General features: G+C 37.0%; 1 protein-coding gene across 3 annotated transcripts in view; it reads left to right on the plus strand.

Moving 5' to 3' along the window:
- The window catches only part of ZDHHC14 (zDHHC palmitoyltransferase 14), a 115,948-nt gene that overhangs the window by 74,745 nt on the left and 26,758 nt on the right, over positions 1-14,445 (plus strand). For all 3 annotated transcript variants that reach the window (XM_086461140.1, XM_086461139.1, XM_086461141.1), the window contains exon 3: positions 2,159-2,317. In XM_086461140.1, coding sequence (XP_086317266.1) covers positions 2,159-2,317 — 159 coding nt within the window. The remainder of the gene's footprint in view (positions 1-2,158; positions 2,318-14,445) is intronic.

A 14,445-nucleotide genomic window follows, 5' to 3' on the forward strand; every position in this document is an offset into this window, starting at 1 on the left:
TAAGAAAATCTTCCCTGTTTTCTGGATTTAGGAAGCATCCATGTCTCTGTAAAGCTTTAAATAGTGTAACCACAGTTGTGCTATGCCCTCAAAAGAACATGTTTTCAGCTTTGTTCTGAATCAGAATGCAAAAATCAAAAGTTGCTTAACTCAAGCTGATGTGTCATGAGGACAAATAAACTGTTCTGCAAACAAATAAAATGTTTTTTACTATAGCCTGAAGAAATTAAATTATATGTATCGATCTCATCAAATTCTTGTATCTGCTAGAGTGATTTAAAATCACAATCGTTTAATTAATGAGTTTCTTTTAAATAACATAGCTGTAAAAATCAACCAAAAAAGCAAACAAGATAATGTCCATATTGCACATTAAACAACATTTATTGTCTACTTGTGCTTCAGCATGTAAATACACTAGTAGCTTGTAATGCAGTACTTAATCAGAAATCCTGTGTCAGGTACTATTGGCCTTGAGGTCAAAATCAGTATTACTGATTGCTGTGGGAGCCACACAGTAATCCATGCTTCCACATGCAGGTCATAGGACCTGGCTGCGGGGATTGGTTTAGATTCAACACAAGCAAATGTCTATACCTCATCAGGGTCTAGTAGGCTGCTTCCAAGCTGCTGTTACTTCAGTATTCACCACTTCTTTCTCATAGTGGACGCTTAGGAGCTTCACACCCTGATTCCATCATTCTCAGCTGTTGTTCCCCTCCTTCCACCTTATCCAAGAGAGTTTTCTGAAGTCCAGTTGTTTCAGTGGTCAAGTTTACAGTGATGTCCCACAAATACTTGTATTAATGCATATTTATGGTGTGGGTGAGCATGTTGCAGATGGGAACTTCTTAAGCTAGATTTGCTGCTAAATCTAGCGTATGGTATAATTACACCTTGCTAGCACAGCTATGCTGACACTAATTTGAATAACTTGCTAGGTAGGAGGCTTTCTAGTTGGCCCCTTGGAAAACGTGTAGTTTGTATCTTGTGTAAATATGTCTGCAGACGTGGCAGTAATTGTGAGTGATACTTCTAACTATTTGAGCTCAAATACAAGTCATGGATCTTTTAGTAACCTGTCATCAAGCCCCATGCTTGTCCAACATGAAAGTGAGGGGGATGACTTAAAACACAGTTGTGCAGGTGACTGTGACTTTGAAATACAGTTTCATTCATATATTGGAAAGTAATTTCTTTTACTTTCCTATTGTTCTTGCTGTTCTGCCTGTCCAACAGTAATAATGTAGGGCTTTTTTCACTTCTGTGGTTTGATTTGATTGTGATTACACAAGAACAGTTAAACTGAGAAAAATGTATGACTTTTACATGTTCAACCTTCAGAGTATAGCTCAGAATGGGTGCATTTAAAGGACAAAATTGAACTTTAATGATTTAGCCTAATCAGTCCTTTAGCTGCTGGAAAATGAATGTTGATATCCTAAAATAAAATAAAAGTGAGCAAACAAAACCCAAAACCCCACCACTTGTACCAAATGAGGTAGTTGGAAACTATTTTTATGCAACAAACAGACTTCAAGGTGTGTAAAAGTGAAACTAGGAATTAGATTTTCAAACTTCAAAACAGCAAGAGCTGTGAAATACTATTCTGAATGTGCTCCATTGAATCACAGCATTTAAGAGATCTCGAAGTGGTGATTGATCTTATTTCTACCATATGCCAAGCTGTAACGACAGAGCTGCTGTTACTTGAGTACACGTGAAGATTCTGTATTAGCTTGTAGAATTTCTGCAGCGCTTGTAAAGAGACTTATTGTTATTACAGTAATTCTGAAAAAAAAAAAATTAGGAAAATCCAAAAGATAACTTGTCCATGTTTTCCCATCCTGCACCAGTAGTTCTCTTTAATATATTCTCTATGAACTGTTAAGGAGTGTAAGAGTTTTGGGATCAAGGTAGCTGTCAGAATTCGAGAATTGGGTTTGGGTGATTTCTTTAATTCAAATTGATTGGCTATGGATTCTCTTTGTAATTATCTTTTTGCTACATGTTATTTTAGGAGAATGAGAGGGGATAAAAGGTTATTTTAAGTGTGTTAATATAAATATGAAATGTGCTATAGATGCCATCAAGGACAGTTCTGTGCATACACCATAGCTCATGTGAAAAATTGAATGCATTGTATTTCTGTGTTTAGATATTGCAAATGGCTCCAGCTCAGGAGGATACCGCCCCCCTCCCAGAACAAAAGAAGTGATCATCAACGGACAGACAGTGAAACTAAAATACTGTTTTACTTGCAAGATTTTCCGCCCACCTCGTGCCTCACATTGCAGCCTTTGTGATAACTGCGTAGGTGAGTAAAAAAAAAAAAAAAAGGCATATATTCAATTCAGTAACTTATATATTGTTATGAATATTTTTGCGAGAGAGGAAAGAAGCAGAGTGAGTTAGTGACAAGATTACTCACAAGGTCACTTGCAGTGTTCATCCTTCTTTCCTACAAGCTCAGTTAAATGTTAAGAGTTTTAGAGAAGGCAGAAGAGGAGATTTGGCCGAACAGATAGTTGTTGTTAGTCTAAGATGAAAAAATATCTTCCGGTGCATACATCTTTCCTAACCTACTCTGCAAGACAAAGAACACACCCAATTCCAATAGGGCTGCATAGTATGTACAATGAACTTCCCAGTGCAGAGAACCAAGCTTTACAGGAGTCTCAGAATTGTTTTCTTCACCAAACCACGTTGAGGGCAAGGCACTGGTTCTCCAGTTCCATTACACACTAACTGTAAGGCACGGTTCAAATGGTTGTGGCTTGCACTGTGACCAGAATAGGCACTGTAGGTGATTCTTACCTTTGAACAGTTTGAAGACTAGGAATTTTAACGTCAGAATCAATAAGAAATTACTGGGCAAACATGCTGTTTTGAGAGCAAGTACATGTCAGGACCTAAGGATATTTTGTAATGAAAGTAGTTGTGTTTTGGGTTTTGTTGTGTTTTTGTGGGTTTTTTTTTTCCTCTGAACATGTTGTCTTTTTTCATTACTATTTTCTTTGGAGTGCAGACAAGGTGATTAAGATATGCTTGGGTTTAAAAGCAAACCAAAAAAACCCACTGATCAAATCTGAGTGGTTTCTAGTTAATTAGATCACATTTAGCATTTAGTGCAGATGATTAGCACACTGTTGAGCCTGGATCTTATGCATTCAAGAAAATAATGGAGAAAGATATCTCCAGCTGAGAAATGTAATTGCAGCATTCAGCACTGATATTTTTAGATATAAAGCAGTCATTGGAAGAATTACAGTTTCATGTTTAGTTGATAGTCATTTAGGGAGTGCACTTACATCAGAGTAAAAAATCTAGCTTTTTGGCCCTATACAGTTGATTGGTATCTGTAGATGGTTCCTTCAGTAAATAAATTTTTCTAAGTGTTGTAAAAGCTCTTTTAGCTTGGCAAGTAGGGATGTTTATGAATTGCAATTGACACTTTTTCAGAAAAATATTATATCAAATGTGTAACCTGGACTTTACAGTGCTGTGGTATTGCTCAGCAAACCTGATAATATGAAAATGCAATTGTTGACCAGTGCAGTAAGTAAAAGTTAAAGACTGTCGTCTTTACTGAGCGCGTGTAAATAAGAGCAACTCCCACACACGTATCCTGAAGCTTGTTTTAAAATGTTTCAGGTTTTTTAATAAACTGGTATGAAGAATTTTCCTACAGGTTATTCTGTAATCTGATTGTGTCCTTTTCACGCTAGATTTAGAAAAACTGCTCTATGAAACATACAATTAGTGACGGTGGGGAAGCAACTTGATCTTTGTCTTCTGACTATGTATGTGATGATGCAACAGATGTGAATTATGAATGTATATCAGAAGAGAGTCTGAGCAAATGACTCATAAGTGATAATTGTATCCAAGAAGATTAGTCTTTTCTGCTCATAAAATAGATATGATCATTATAATTTCCTCTTGCACATTTTTTTTTCACCTGGGTCAAGACAATCCCAAGCGCAGATACAGGCTGGGCAATGAGTGGATCGAGAGCAGTTCTGGGGAGAAGGACTTGGGCGTGCTGGTGGGTGATAGGACGAACATGAGCCAACAGCATGCACTTGCAGCCCAGAAAGCCAACTCTATCCTAGGCCACATCAAAAGCAGTGTGGCCAACAGACTGAGGGAGGTGATTCTGCCCCTCTGCTCTGCCCTCATAAGACCCCACCTGGAATACTGCATCCAGCTCTGGAGCCCCCCAGCACAAGAAAGGCATTGAGCTGTTGGATCAAGTCCAGAGGAGGGCTACCAAGATGGTCAGAGAGTTGGACCACCTTTCCTACGAGCATAGGCTGAGAGAGTTGGGCTTGTTCAGCCTGGAAAAGAGAAGGCTCTGGGGAGACCTTATAGTGGCCTTCCAGTACCCTGAAGGGGGCCTACAGGAAAGGTGGGGAAGGACTTTTTACAAGAGCCTACAGTGATAGGACGAGGGGCAATGGTTGGAAGCTGGGAGAGGGCAGGTTTAGACTAGATACAAGGAAGAAGTTCTTCACCCTGAGGGTGGTGAGACACTGAAACAGGTTGCCTAAGGAAGTTGTGGATGCTGCATCCCTGGAAGTGTTCAAGGCCAGGTTGGATGGAGCCTTGAGGAACCTGGTCTAGTGGGAGGTGTCCCTGCCCATGGCAGGGGGGTTGGAAGTAGGTGATCTTTGAGGTCCCTTCCAACCCAAACCATTCTATGATTCTATGATTTTTTTAATTTTAAGTTGTTTGTTTTAAAATTATTCCATCTATTTATTGGTATGAATTTGCTGAGTTTTTTCTCCTTGGCATTTATAATGGGAATTACAATAAATTACGACATTTTCAGGGTACATTGCATAGAACTTTTGTTTTCTGATTAGGGACAGGTATTAGTCATATAAATATTCAGGTGTATTGAATGCAAAAAGGGAAATCTACAAGTACTTACAACTAATTTTTGGTGAAAAATAGGTGTCAAGAAAATCAGATTGCTCATGTACTTGTGGAAAACTAACAGTCTAAGGGCATGCACTTAATCAGAATGTGTTATGCATTTCACCACCACTCTTAAGTTAAGATTGTCTACATCATGATGCTTTTATTTAATTTTAGTTTGTGAATAAATCTTATAATAGCAACGAGTGTTGTTATGCCACTATCATTTGCTGATTTTTTGCTGATGTAACTAAACCAATGTGAAAATATTCCTACTTCACATACATACAGATATTTAAGTAACTTATGATTGCAACTCGCTACCAATATGGCTGTGCATTCCTTTTTACCACATAGTTCCTGAAGCTTTTGCTGCATAGTTATAAACTAACTACAGAGATTATGTGGTACAGAAACGGAGTCTGTCTTCAAACCAGCGCTCACTGCTCAGAAGAAAGTGTGCTACTTTTACCTGTGTTTTATGGGCAGATGAATGCAGTGTGAAAGAGGGGTTCTTTCATTCTGTGTTTTCTATTGATGCTTTTCATTCTGTAAGGAATCCTTAGCAGCATTTAAAATATGTAAGTACATACAAAAATTTATTCATCATTGGTTTTTCCTATTTTTGAATTAAACCTAACTTTCTAGTTGTCTGTTAACTTGATCTTGTTTGATTTTCATTTCATCACATCACTAATTTTATTATAAATAGCCACAAATTATATTTAGACTAAAATATGAAGAAATACCTTTAAAAGCACAACAAACTAATGTGAATTCTACCCATAGTAACACTTCAGACTCCTTTAGCTTCACAATATTTTCATAGCAGTATCCAGGAAAATCTGTATTTTCATAAAAATGTAGTTTGTTGCATTTATGTAATAACTTCAGAAATTCAGTTGAATAAGTGTTCCCTGAGGCAAATGTCTTGGGTGTATTCCCAACTTGCTTTCTTTGACTGCCTTTGTGATGGCAGTTGGAAGTTAGCCCCTCAAGGGTTTTCTGTGTACCACTATGGTGTTTAAAAATGATAAATGAATTTAAAATAATGTACACATAACCACAAGAGATAGAGACTTTAAAAAAAAAAAAAAAAAGAACCACCACAGAGACAAATTCTGAGCTCAAGCTGGTTATTGCTGGCTTTTGACAAGAGGTTTTGGTTGCACTGTGTGATGCTAGTAAGAAGTCAGTGGCTGGGCTTGCTTCTGAAATAACAGAATTACTTTTTTTTTTTAAATTATTTTTGGTCATTTCAACATCAACTGTGTAATTTCCTTTTTTTGTTTGGTTTTAATAAATAATTTTTGTATTGTTTACTTTGATTTCTATAATAAAATATGAACAATAACCAACTGACTATTTCTAAACAATTTATTTAAATATAGTACCAAATGACTAACGAGAAAATAATGATTAGCAACGGTAAATCAACTTAGTCCAATAATCTGAATGTCTGAAGCCTTCTTTGGATTCACATGCCACCGTTTTGCATATCAAGTGAAGTAACTGATTTAGGCTAAGGCAAAAATCTAGTATGGTGGAAGAAAAGATCCTCCATTTATATTAATCTAAGAGAATATAAACTTGTTTCAGAATCTGTATATCGTCCATTTGTATGTGACTGATGGATAAAGATAGCTTCTCTTCTCCAGTTTCACTGTATTTCTTTCAACATGTGATTTTTTTTTTTCTACAGAGGATTCAAAGCTCAAATTTTTGAACTTAGGTGTCACAATTTAACTTTGAAACGTTTAGTTTGATTTTTCAGAGATCACCTGTGCACATGGCAGTGGCGCAGTAAGTTAGATTGAAGTCTCAGCTTGTGCAGTAGCCCGTTTCCCTCCATGGCCAGAGTGCATCCCTGGGGAAGAACAGGAGAAGAGAAGCGAGCACATGGGGATGCTTCCTGCTGAATATTCTCACGCACCCAGAAATTTTCAGCATAGGCCTTCTTGAACCCTGGAGAGTTATCCCTATTTTTTTTGGTAGCTCTTGGTGGATCCTAGTTGGCCTTCTTTGTACCCAATATATACTTTTTGAGAGGGGGAACCAGGATGCCAGTAGTGCTGAAGATGCATCCACCATACTGGCATTTTTTATCAGTGTTTCTGTTTTCTGTAGGAGATAGGATCCCTCCCACTTGTAGGTCTGATTGCTTTTCTATAGATCCTAAACATGAGACCAAGTGTCAAGACTTTGACAGAAATTTTGATAGAAAATATGCTGTATTAGAATCCAATAGGCACTCACTTTTTGGTTAAATCATTGTTTCTGTAAAGCACTTCTGCCAGGCAATTGTAGTCACTGTCTTTTCGTTTTGGTCTTGGCTGGACTACAGTAATTAATTGTTTTGAAAATACAATGTATTATGGGCCCAGCAGTATGCTGAACAGCAGAATTTGCATAAAGTAATTGGTTTTTAAAAGTAGTTTCCCAGATTAGGCACCAGTCTTGTAAATTTATTTTCTTAAGATGGGGAATTAATTATTAAAACACGTGATGTATAGCACATGCAATGTAAGACAGAGAGTGAGAATTACCAGTGTGATCTGGGAGCAGCTTTTCCCTGTAGTCACTCCAGATAGTACTGCCTTCCAGCCTGGAGAACATAAATTACTTCAAAAACAGGCTGAGAGGTGGCATTGTGACAGCTTGGATTTTATGACACTGATACTGTGTCTGAGAGTAATTTTCCCTGGAGTTCATGGTCCTTTATAATCAGTGTGTATTTACTTGGATGTCAGGACTTTGTTTTGCTTGGTTTTAATTCCATTCTGTAGCACTCTTCCTTCATTACTTTATTATCTCCCTTCCTGCTTTCAGTTCCTTTTCATGACCTTTGCCTATTTCTTTCCTTACATTTCCTGCAATGAAGACAGTACAATTTTCACTTCATTTTGGGGCCTGATTTTTGAACCGGTTAAACTATTGAAGTGTCTCTTTAGCTGAACAGTTAAAACTACAATGTTGGCTGCTGTGTCCTTTTTCTTTTCTTCCTTTTTGTTCTTGTATATTTTTTCCCAGTTCTTACATGCGATAAATGACTTTGACTCTTTTTGTTTGTGCTACCTTTTTGGTGCACCCAAGAAGCTGCCAAACTTCTTGTACACACCAGCACTTGGAGAAGTGATGTATTATTTGTTTATGATTGTGCCATCTGTATGCTAGATTTACTTTAGAAATTCAGGGAGCATGACGTGTGCGTCAAAGAGTTTTTAAGTCTAAGCCAAAGCACTGGAAAATATGACAGAAAGTCTCTTTAAAAAAGGATAATAGTATTATAGGTTACTTCAGAGAGAGGTTGTGGCTTATATATTGGTCTGCATATTAAAAAAAGCAGGGATGATCGTAATACTCAACTGCGTAACTGTGTAAATGATGTGGTAAACCTCAGATGTCAGAGCAAGAATTAAAGAGAGAAATTACCAGGGGAAAAAAGTATTAGGAGCCTAGGAAAATTAAAGAAAAATATATTTGGTACAATACAATTTGAAAGATGGTTTAGGAATTAAAAGCTAGATATAGGGCAACAACAGAAGTGTGTAAAAAATGTGCTTTCATGTGGAAAAGAGAGGAACAAATCCATGAACTTTTGTGGATGCTGATACCTGGTAAGGGTACTATGCTTCCCCCAGGGACAAGTTGTTGTTTTTAACTCTCTTCTTCCACGGCTGGGTGTGTGTCTGGCACTTGTTTGGTTCCCAGTGTATGAAGGTATTGTATTGACAAGAATAGGTATGTAAGGAGAGATTGTTAAGCAGTGAGGTCCTTCACTGTGTTCTCTTCATACCTGCCAAAGAACAGTCATTCTAACCTGCTGCAGCTGCCTAGAAAATGTCAACATTACTGCGCATGCAGTCAAGAGGGTTTGTTGTTAGTTAGTCAACACTTGCTATTGGAGGTGGCAGTGAAGTGAGCTATGTGACAGGATGGTTTAATTACTATTAGCTATCCTAGGGCAATGACTGGATGTTTCCCTAATAAATCAATTGCTATTTTTATTTAAAAAATTAAGCATGTTTATTTTCTTTTTGTGAATAACATTAGTATGCCACTATTGAAGTTGATTAGCACGGAAAAAGTTGACATTGCAGCTGATTTTCATTAAAAAAAAAAAAAAAAACCACAACAAAAAACCACCCAAATAGTTTAACTGTCTGGGACAGTATTTAAATGATTGTGAGAGTGAAATATTTGTAGAATGTGTTTGTGTTTCTGATTGACTTTTTGTTGTATATATCCATGCACATTATTAATTTCATTTATAGAGGCCTATCTTTCCCAATGTTACATTGCTGTTTCAGTTTGTATCACCTTGTAGACATTAGTGTAGAGTCCGGAATACAATCTGGAGTAGACCTTTGGTGAGTATTTCCCAAATGTAAATTTGAGGCTAGAAGGCTCTTTCTGTTCCATTTTGTTTTCTTGGGGTGTTTTGATTTGGGATCACAGTACAAAAGTACTGAAGCTTAGTGATTTAAAGGATCCATTGTGCATTGTCCATAACAGATGTTCTAAAATACCATCAGCATGCATATAAATGTAACTTGCAATTGGTCTTTTGTTACTCACCATTTTTTAGTATGAATTTCTACTCTGATTTCATTCCACAAAAGTAACAACAAAGGCATTGTTAGGGGAATGACTGTCACACAGGTGAATGTTGTGTAAGTTAAATTGATCTGTGTATTTGATTGCTGTTGCCAATTGATGGCAAGTGCCATTACCATTTTTTAAAATATGATTTAAATAACAATTTTCTTAGGAGTGATGACTTCAGTCAATGGAACTGAACATCTGAGCTAAGCATAGTTTCAATGAACATGCTATGAATATCAGATAGAAGATTTTTTTTTATTATTATGTTAAGTTATAGAACATTCTGAAATTGCTATAGAGGATTTAATGCCACAGTTACAATTGCTTTTGTGCATGTGTACAGGACTCTCAGCAGGCTATTGGGATTGGACTGCTGTATCTTAGAAGAAAATAAATACTTTTTGTAGTAAAAAGTATTCCTTATACGGACTTCTAAAAACGTCATTTGTTTTCCTGAACATTTCAAAAGCAACCAATTTCTGAAAGTAACATTTGTCATACAAAATATCAATTCAAGAAGCCTGAATAGATGTGGTCATATCATGACATCATAGTCCTACAAAAAGCTGTAATTGTCATCATTATAAACATGTGCAGATGTGTCAGTATCTCTACATAATTGCTCAGTGTGCATCCACAACAATGGACTTTGTCATCCTATGTTGTACTGCTACTATCAAAAGTAATTTTGAGTAATGCTGGCTCGGTTGGTTGAGTTGTAATGTGATTTTTTTTTTTTTTTTGACTGACGCAAGATTTAAATAGCGGGCTGTTGACTCTTCCCATTCCCACGATTCATGTTTGCATGTGTTAAATAATGATGGTAACATTCGGTGAGTGCCTTAGGTTTGTCTCTTTGCTTTACAATACTTTACTTGAATGGGATGGAAGAAATAGCAAGTGAATTCTAACTTGTGCTCATTGGAATCTCCTAGTAATGTGACCTAGATATTTTTGCACCTGTAGACTTTTTGTCTGAGACCTGCCTTCGCATTAAGCTTTAGAAAACGCGTGTTTGTGTGCAGTGATCCAGTTGAGTGAAGGAAAAAGTGGTTCATAAATAATAATAAAGGTTTCTGAGATCACAGCGTGAACAGATGAGAAAAGCTGCAAAATGAAGGGCCAAGCTGGTCTACAAATGTTCCATGTAAAAATGCTTTTTTGTTCCTTGTAAATTATAAAGCTTTTATTAAATGTTTTGGAAGAGGAAGGAAGTAAGGAAAGCATTGGGGTCACTTTGTATGTGGTTTCCTGGAGTGTCATGATTGAAAAATGGAATCTGAACATTTAAGGATTTAAAAGCCTACATGCTGTGCTGTGGAAAAGTACAGATTTGACTCTTTGGTTCTGAGCAGCAAGGAATGTGCTTTGCTGTGGCTTCCGAAGGAAACACTCTCCATCTATAAGACCATTGCTTATTAAAATGGGAAATGTTCTCGGTTTTGTTTTTGTCTGAGATTGCCAGCAGTTTATGTTTCTTAAGTTTTCAAATGTAAATGTTTCAGGGAAATTAAAAATGACGAAATGTCTGAAGTATGATGTAGCTTGTATCTTCTTCTGTCATCCAGTTAGCATATATTAGGTGAGTGTTATTGAGACCAGAGTGAAACTGACAGCTTGCTGCTTCCAAAGGGGCAGTATCAGAACTTCATCATTTTTCCCCACACACTTGTGTGATTCTGATCTTCGTGCCTATTCACACAGCCATTGGTAAGTCAGTTTTTCTGTCTAAGCAATGAACAAAATAATTCCATTTTTTCTTTCCTACCAGTTTAAAGAACTGACCTGAGTAAGGAAGTGGGATGAATGGCAGGAAAGGCAGCACTTGGCCATCTCTTTCACTGCTACTAAACTTTCAGATTGGCTCGGTTATCTTGTGAAGCCTCACCCTTTGGATCTGATTAGGGGGGTGCTGGCTCTCCTCAGAAGTTATTGTCCACATCTGAAGTTGCTGATCACTTGAGAAAGGCTAGTAAAATAAAGTCACTGTTGCAGGTTTACTGACAGCTCGTAATGTCTCTCACCTCTTTGGTTTTCTGTGGTCTTTACAGCAGCATTTTAGTCTCCATTTACCCATCTCCTCTTTTCATTGATACGTCACCTTATAAACTCTTCACACATTTACTCAGTTGTTTGCTTCAACTTTTGTTCTCAGACCCTGCAAAATGAATCAAAAGTGGATTTCTCCTGCAGTCCTGATAAATGTTAACCTGTAGCAAGGTAGGCATTACAGCTAAGCTGCTTCTGAAAGGGTAGTTTCATCCCTTTTCTGGCAGTGTGTTCTCACTGCTTCGCTTGGGCCAGCTTTGGTGTTTGCGTGACACTGGTGGGCTGGTCTGGGGAGATAGGCAGTGGAAAATTTACCATAGTTTTAAGTTCATCTGGCTCTGTCGGCCAGCTCCCCGCAGGGTAGAATGAACACCAGGCTTGGCCTAAGGATGGAGAGCCATAAACACACAGGCCGAGAGATTGTTCACAGGACTGCTAAAAGGGGAAAAGCTGGGACATCTGTTTTAGCAGTAGTTCTTGATTAGGTAGATACGGCTGTAGCATCATGCCACATCCTGAAGGCAAATACCTTGCTGCTTTTGCTTAAAATTGAGTGCAGGAGGATGATCTATCATAAATTTTCTGTCCATGAGATGCTTCCATAGACAAAGTTTTCAGCCCTTGCAGCTTTCTTCCTCCCTCATTAAGAGTTCTAATACACTTTTTATTAACCATAGTTTGTATTACCAATGTTTTGATTCTCTTCATTTGCTTCAAATGCTTTTACATTAACCTTGTCACAAATATTTGATTGAATATGGCACCACATTGACTATAACCTATAAATTTACACCAGAACTGCAGTCATCGCCTCTAAACAGTCTTTTATTCTTCATAACAATCAGTTACATTTATATTTGCTCTGCATTTTAAGTTTACGAGGGCTGGAATTCCCAGTTTTTCTCAGCATCAGTAGTTTTTCATTTCTCGGTGAAAGTAAATCTTAATTTTGCTGCCAACTTTGTCTCAGCCAAGTAGAGCTGTCAAGCAGAGCTTCCTTTTTGAAGTCATTGGTTGTTCAGTTTGCAGGCAGCTGGAGTGCAGGAGGTGAACCTTAAGATACTATGTTATTCATTAATACTTGTTAAGATATGTCTTTTTGTAAGAAAGAAGAAACAGCTCTAGATTTGAGAGAGTTTATATTTCCTAACAGCATTGGAAGTTTCTGCTTAGTATGTGTCTGTTCATTTTGCCAGGATTGTCTGGTTTCTCTTGTATTAACAACTAAGCTGAGCAGCTCACAAGATGTAAGGCTATTATATTTAACTTGCATTTACATATTTGTGCTCTGCTGAGTAGCGTAGAATAATCCCTTGCTTTTTAATATAATGTTTTGTGGTATATAGCATAGATGTCATATCCCTTTCTATGTTATGACTGAGAAAAATGAGGCCCACTTTATTTATTCATAACACTCACATAAGCTCTTTAATAATTCTCCTTTTTCATTAGGGTTGATTCAGATTTAACACTAGCATTGTCTTTCATATCCAGCCTTTTCTGTACATTTCTGCTTTACAAACATCTTAGGTAGTTACTTAGCTTCACAGTGATTGGTAGCATATTTATTAGGAATGCAGAGCCTTTCAGTTTACCAAGAAAGTTTGAAGACAGAAATTGGAGAAGGGTGACAAGTAGCTTAAAAATATCAAATCAGTCTTTAGTAAGGAATATATATGTGTGTGTGTTTATAGATGGGTGGGTGTGTACATGTTTTTTATGTTTGTCTGCATTTATCCAAATCTGTCAAATAGATGTCTACATATATCTAAATACTGTTTCATGGCTACAAACCAAGCTTTACGTCAATATAGTTTGTTGATTCCTACTGTGTCAGCATAGAAGAGAATGAATGTGTATATATAGAATTTGTCTTCCAAAGACATGTCATGATTTTAATTTCTTTTTCTGAAGCAGTAGGGTACAAAAGTACTTGAGGATTATGCTCTTTAAAAGGCTCTAACTGCATTTTTCTTTGTGTTGTTATTTGCTCATGTGTTGTATTAGGTACCCATTAAATGAAGTGTTTTATCTGAACATAAGGACTCAATCGTAAGCACAAATGTAAAAATAAGCCCTGTTCAGGTGCAATGTCAACTTATTTTGGGAATACAACTATATTGCACTGAATAAAGGTAGTATTGCCTACCCTTTTAGATACCAGAGTGTTTAGTTCTTGCTATTCTTAGCAGTACTCATTAAATCAAAGTATTTCTGAAGCCTTATCCTAAGAAAGTTCAGTAACTTCACCTTGAATAGCCTCACGGGAATTTGAAACAGATTTGTGGCAGAAACATGTGGTCCAAACAGCTGTCACACAAAATCATTTAAAAAAAAAAAAAATCTGAAAATCTGGTGAACTCAGAAATCTGTTGTGCCTGTTGTTTTGACTTGACTTTTTTCTTTTTTTTTTTTTTTTAATGAAGATAATACTAAATACATCCTTCAAGGAAAACCTCTAATGTAGGTCTTTAACATAAAGCCATAGCTAAAATAAACTGGTGTGCTTGGACAGATGTGCCTTTTTAACATAGGGCTTTTAAGGACTTCAAATTCATAGTTTGCCTTTCCTGTGAAATTACAAATAGTTTGTTATCGTACATCAATGGAGGCGTAAAAGTCACAGAAAACAAAACAGGATTTGGACAAGGATCAAAGAGTGAGAGTCAGCATGAGAGTATCTGTCTTATGATCTTGGATTTAATTAAAAAATTTTAAATTCTGTCAGTGTAATCTCTCCAAAGCAAAGTTAGGAAATGCTGGTTTGTTTCCTGACAATCACTGGTTTTGTTACCCAGCATGCTTGGACAGGCAGAGGGGGTTCCAGGCTGCCTGGGGAGAAGCAGAGCGAACTGTTCCCTCTGCTGC

Source organism: Leptosomus discolor, chromosome 2 (genome assembly GCF_034619465.1).
Source record: "Leptosomus discolor isolate bLepDis1 chromosome 2, bLepDis1.hap2, whole genome shotgun sequence".
In the NCBI taxonomy this organism is placed as follows: domain Eukaryota; kingdom Metazoa; phylum Chordata; class Aves; order Leptosomiformes; family Leptosomidae; genus Leptosomus; species Leptosomus discolor.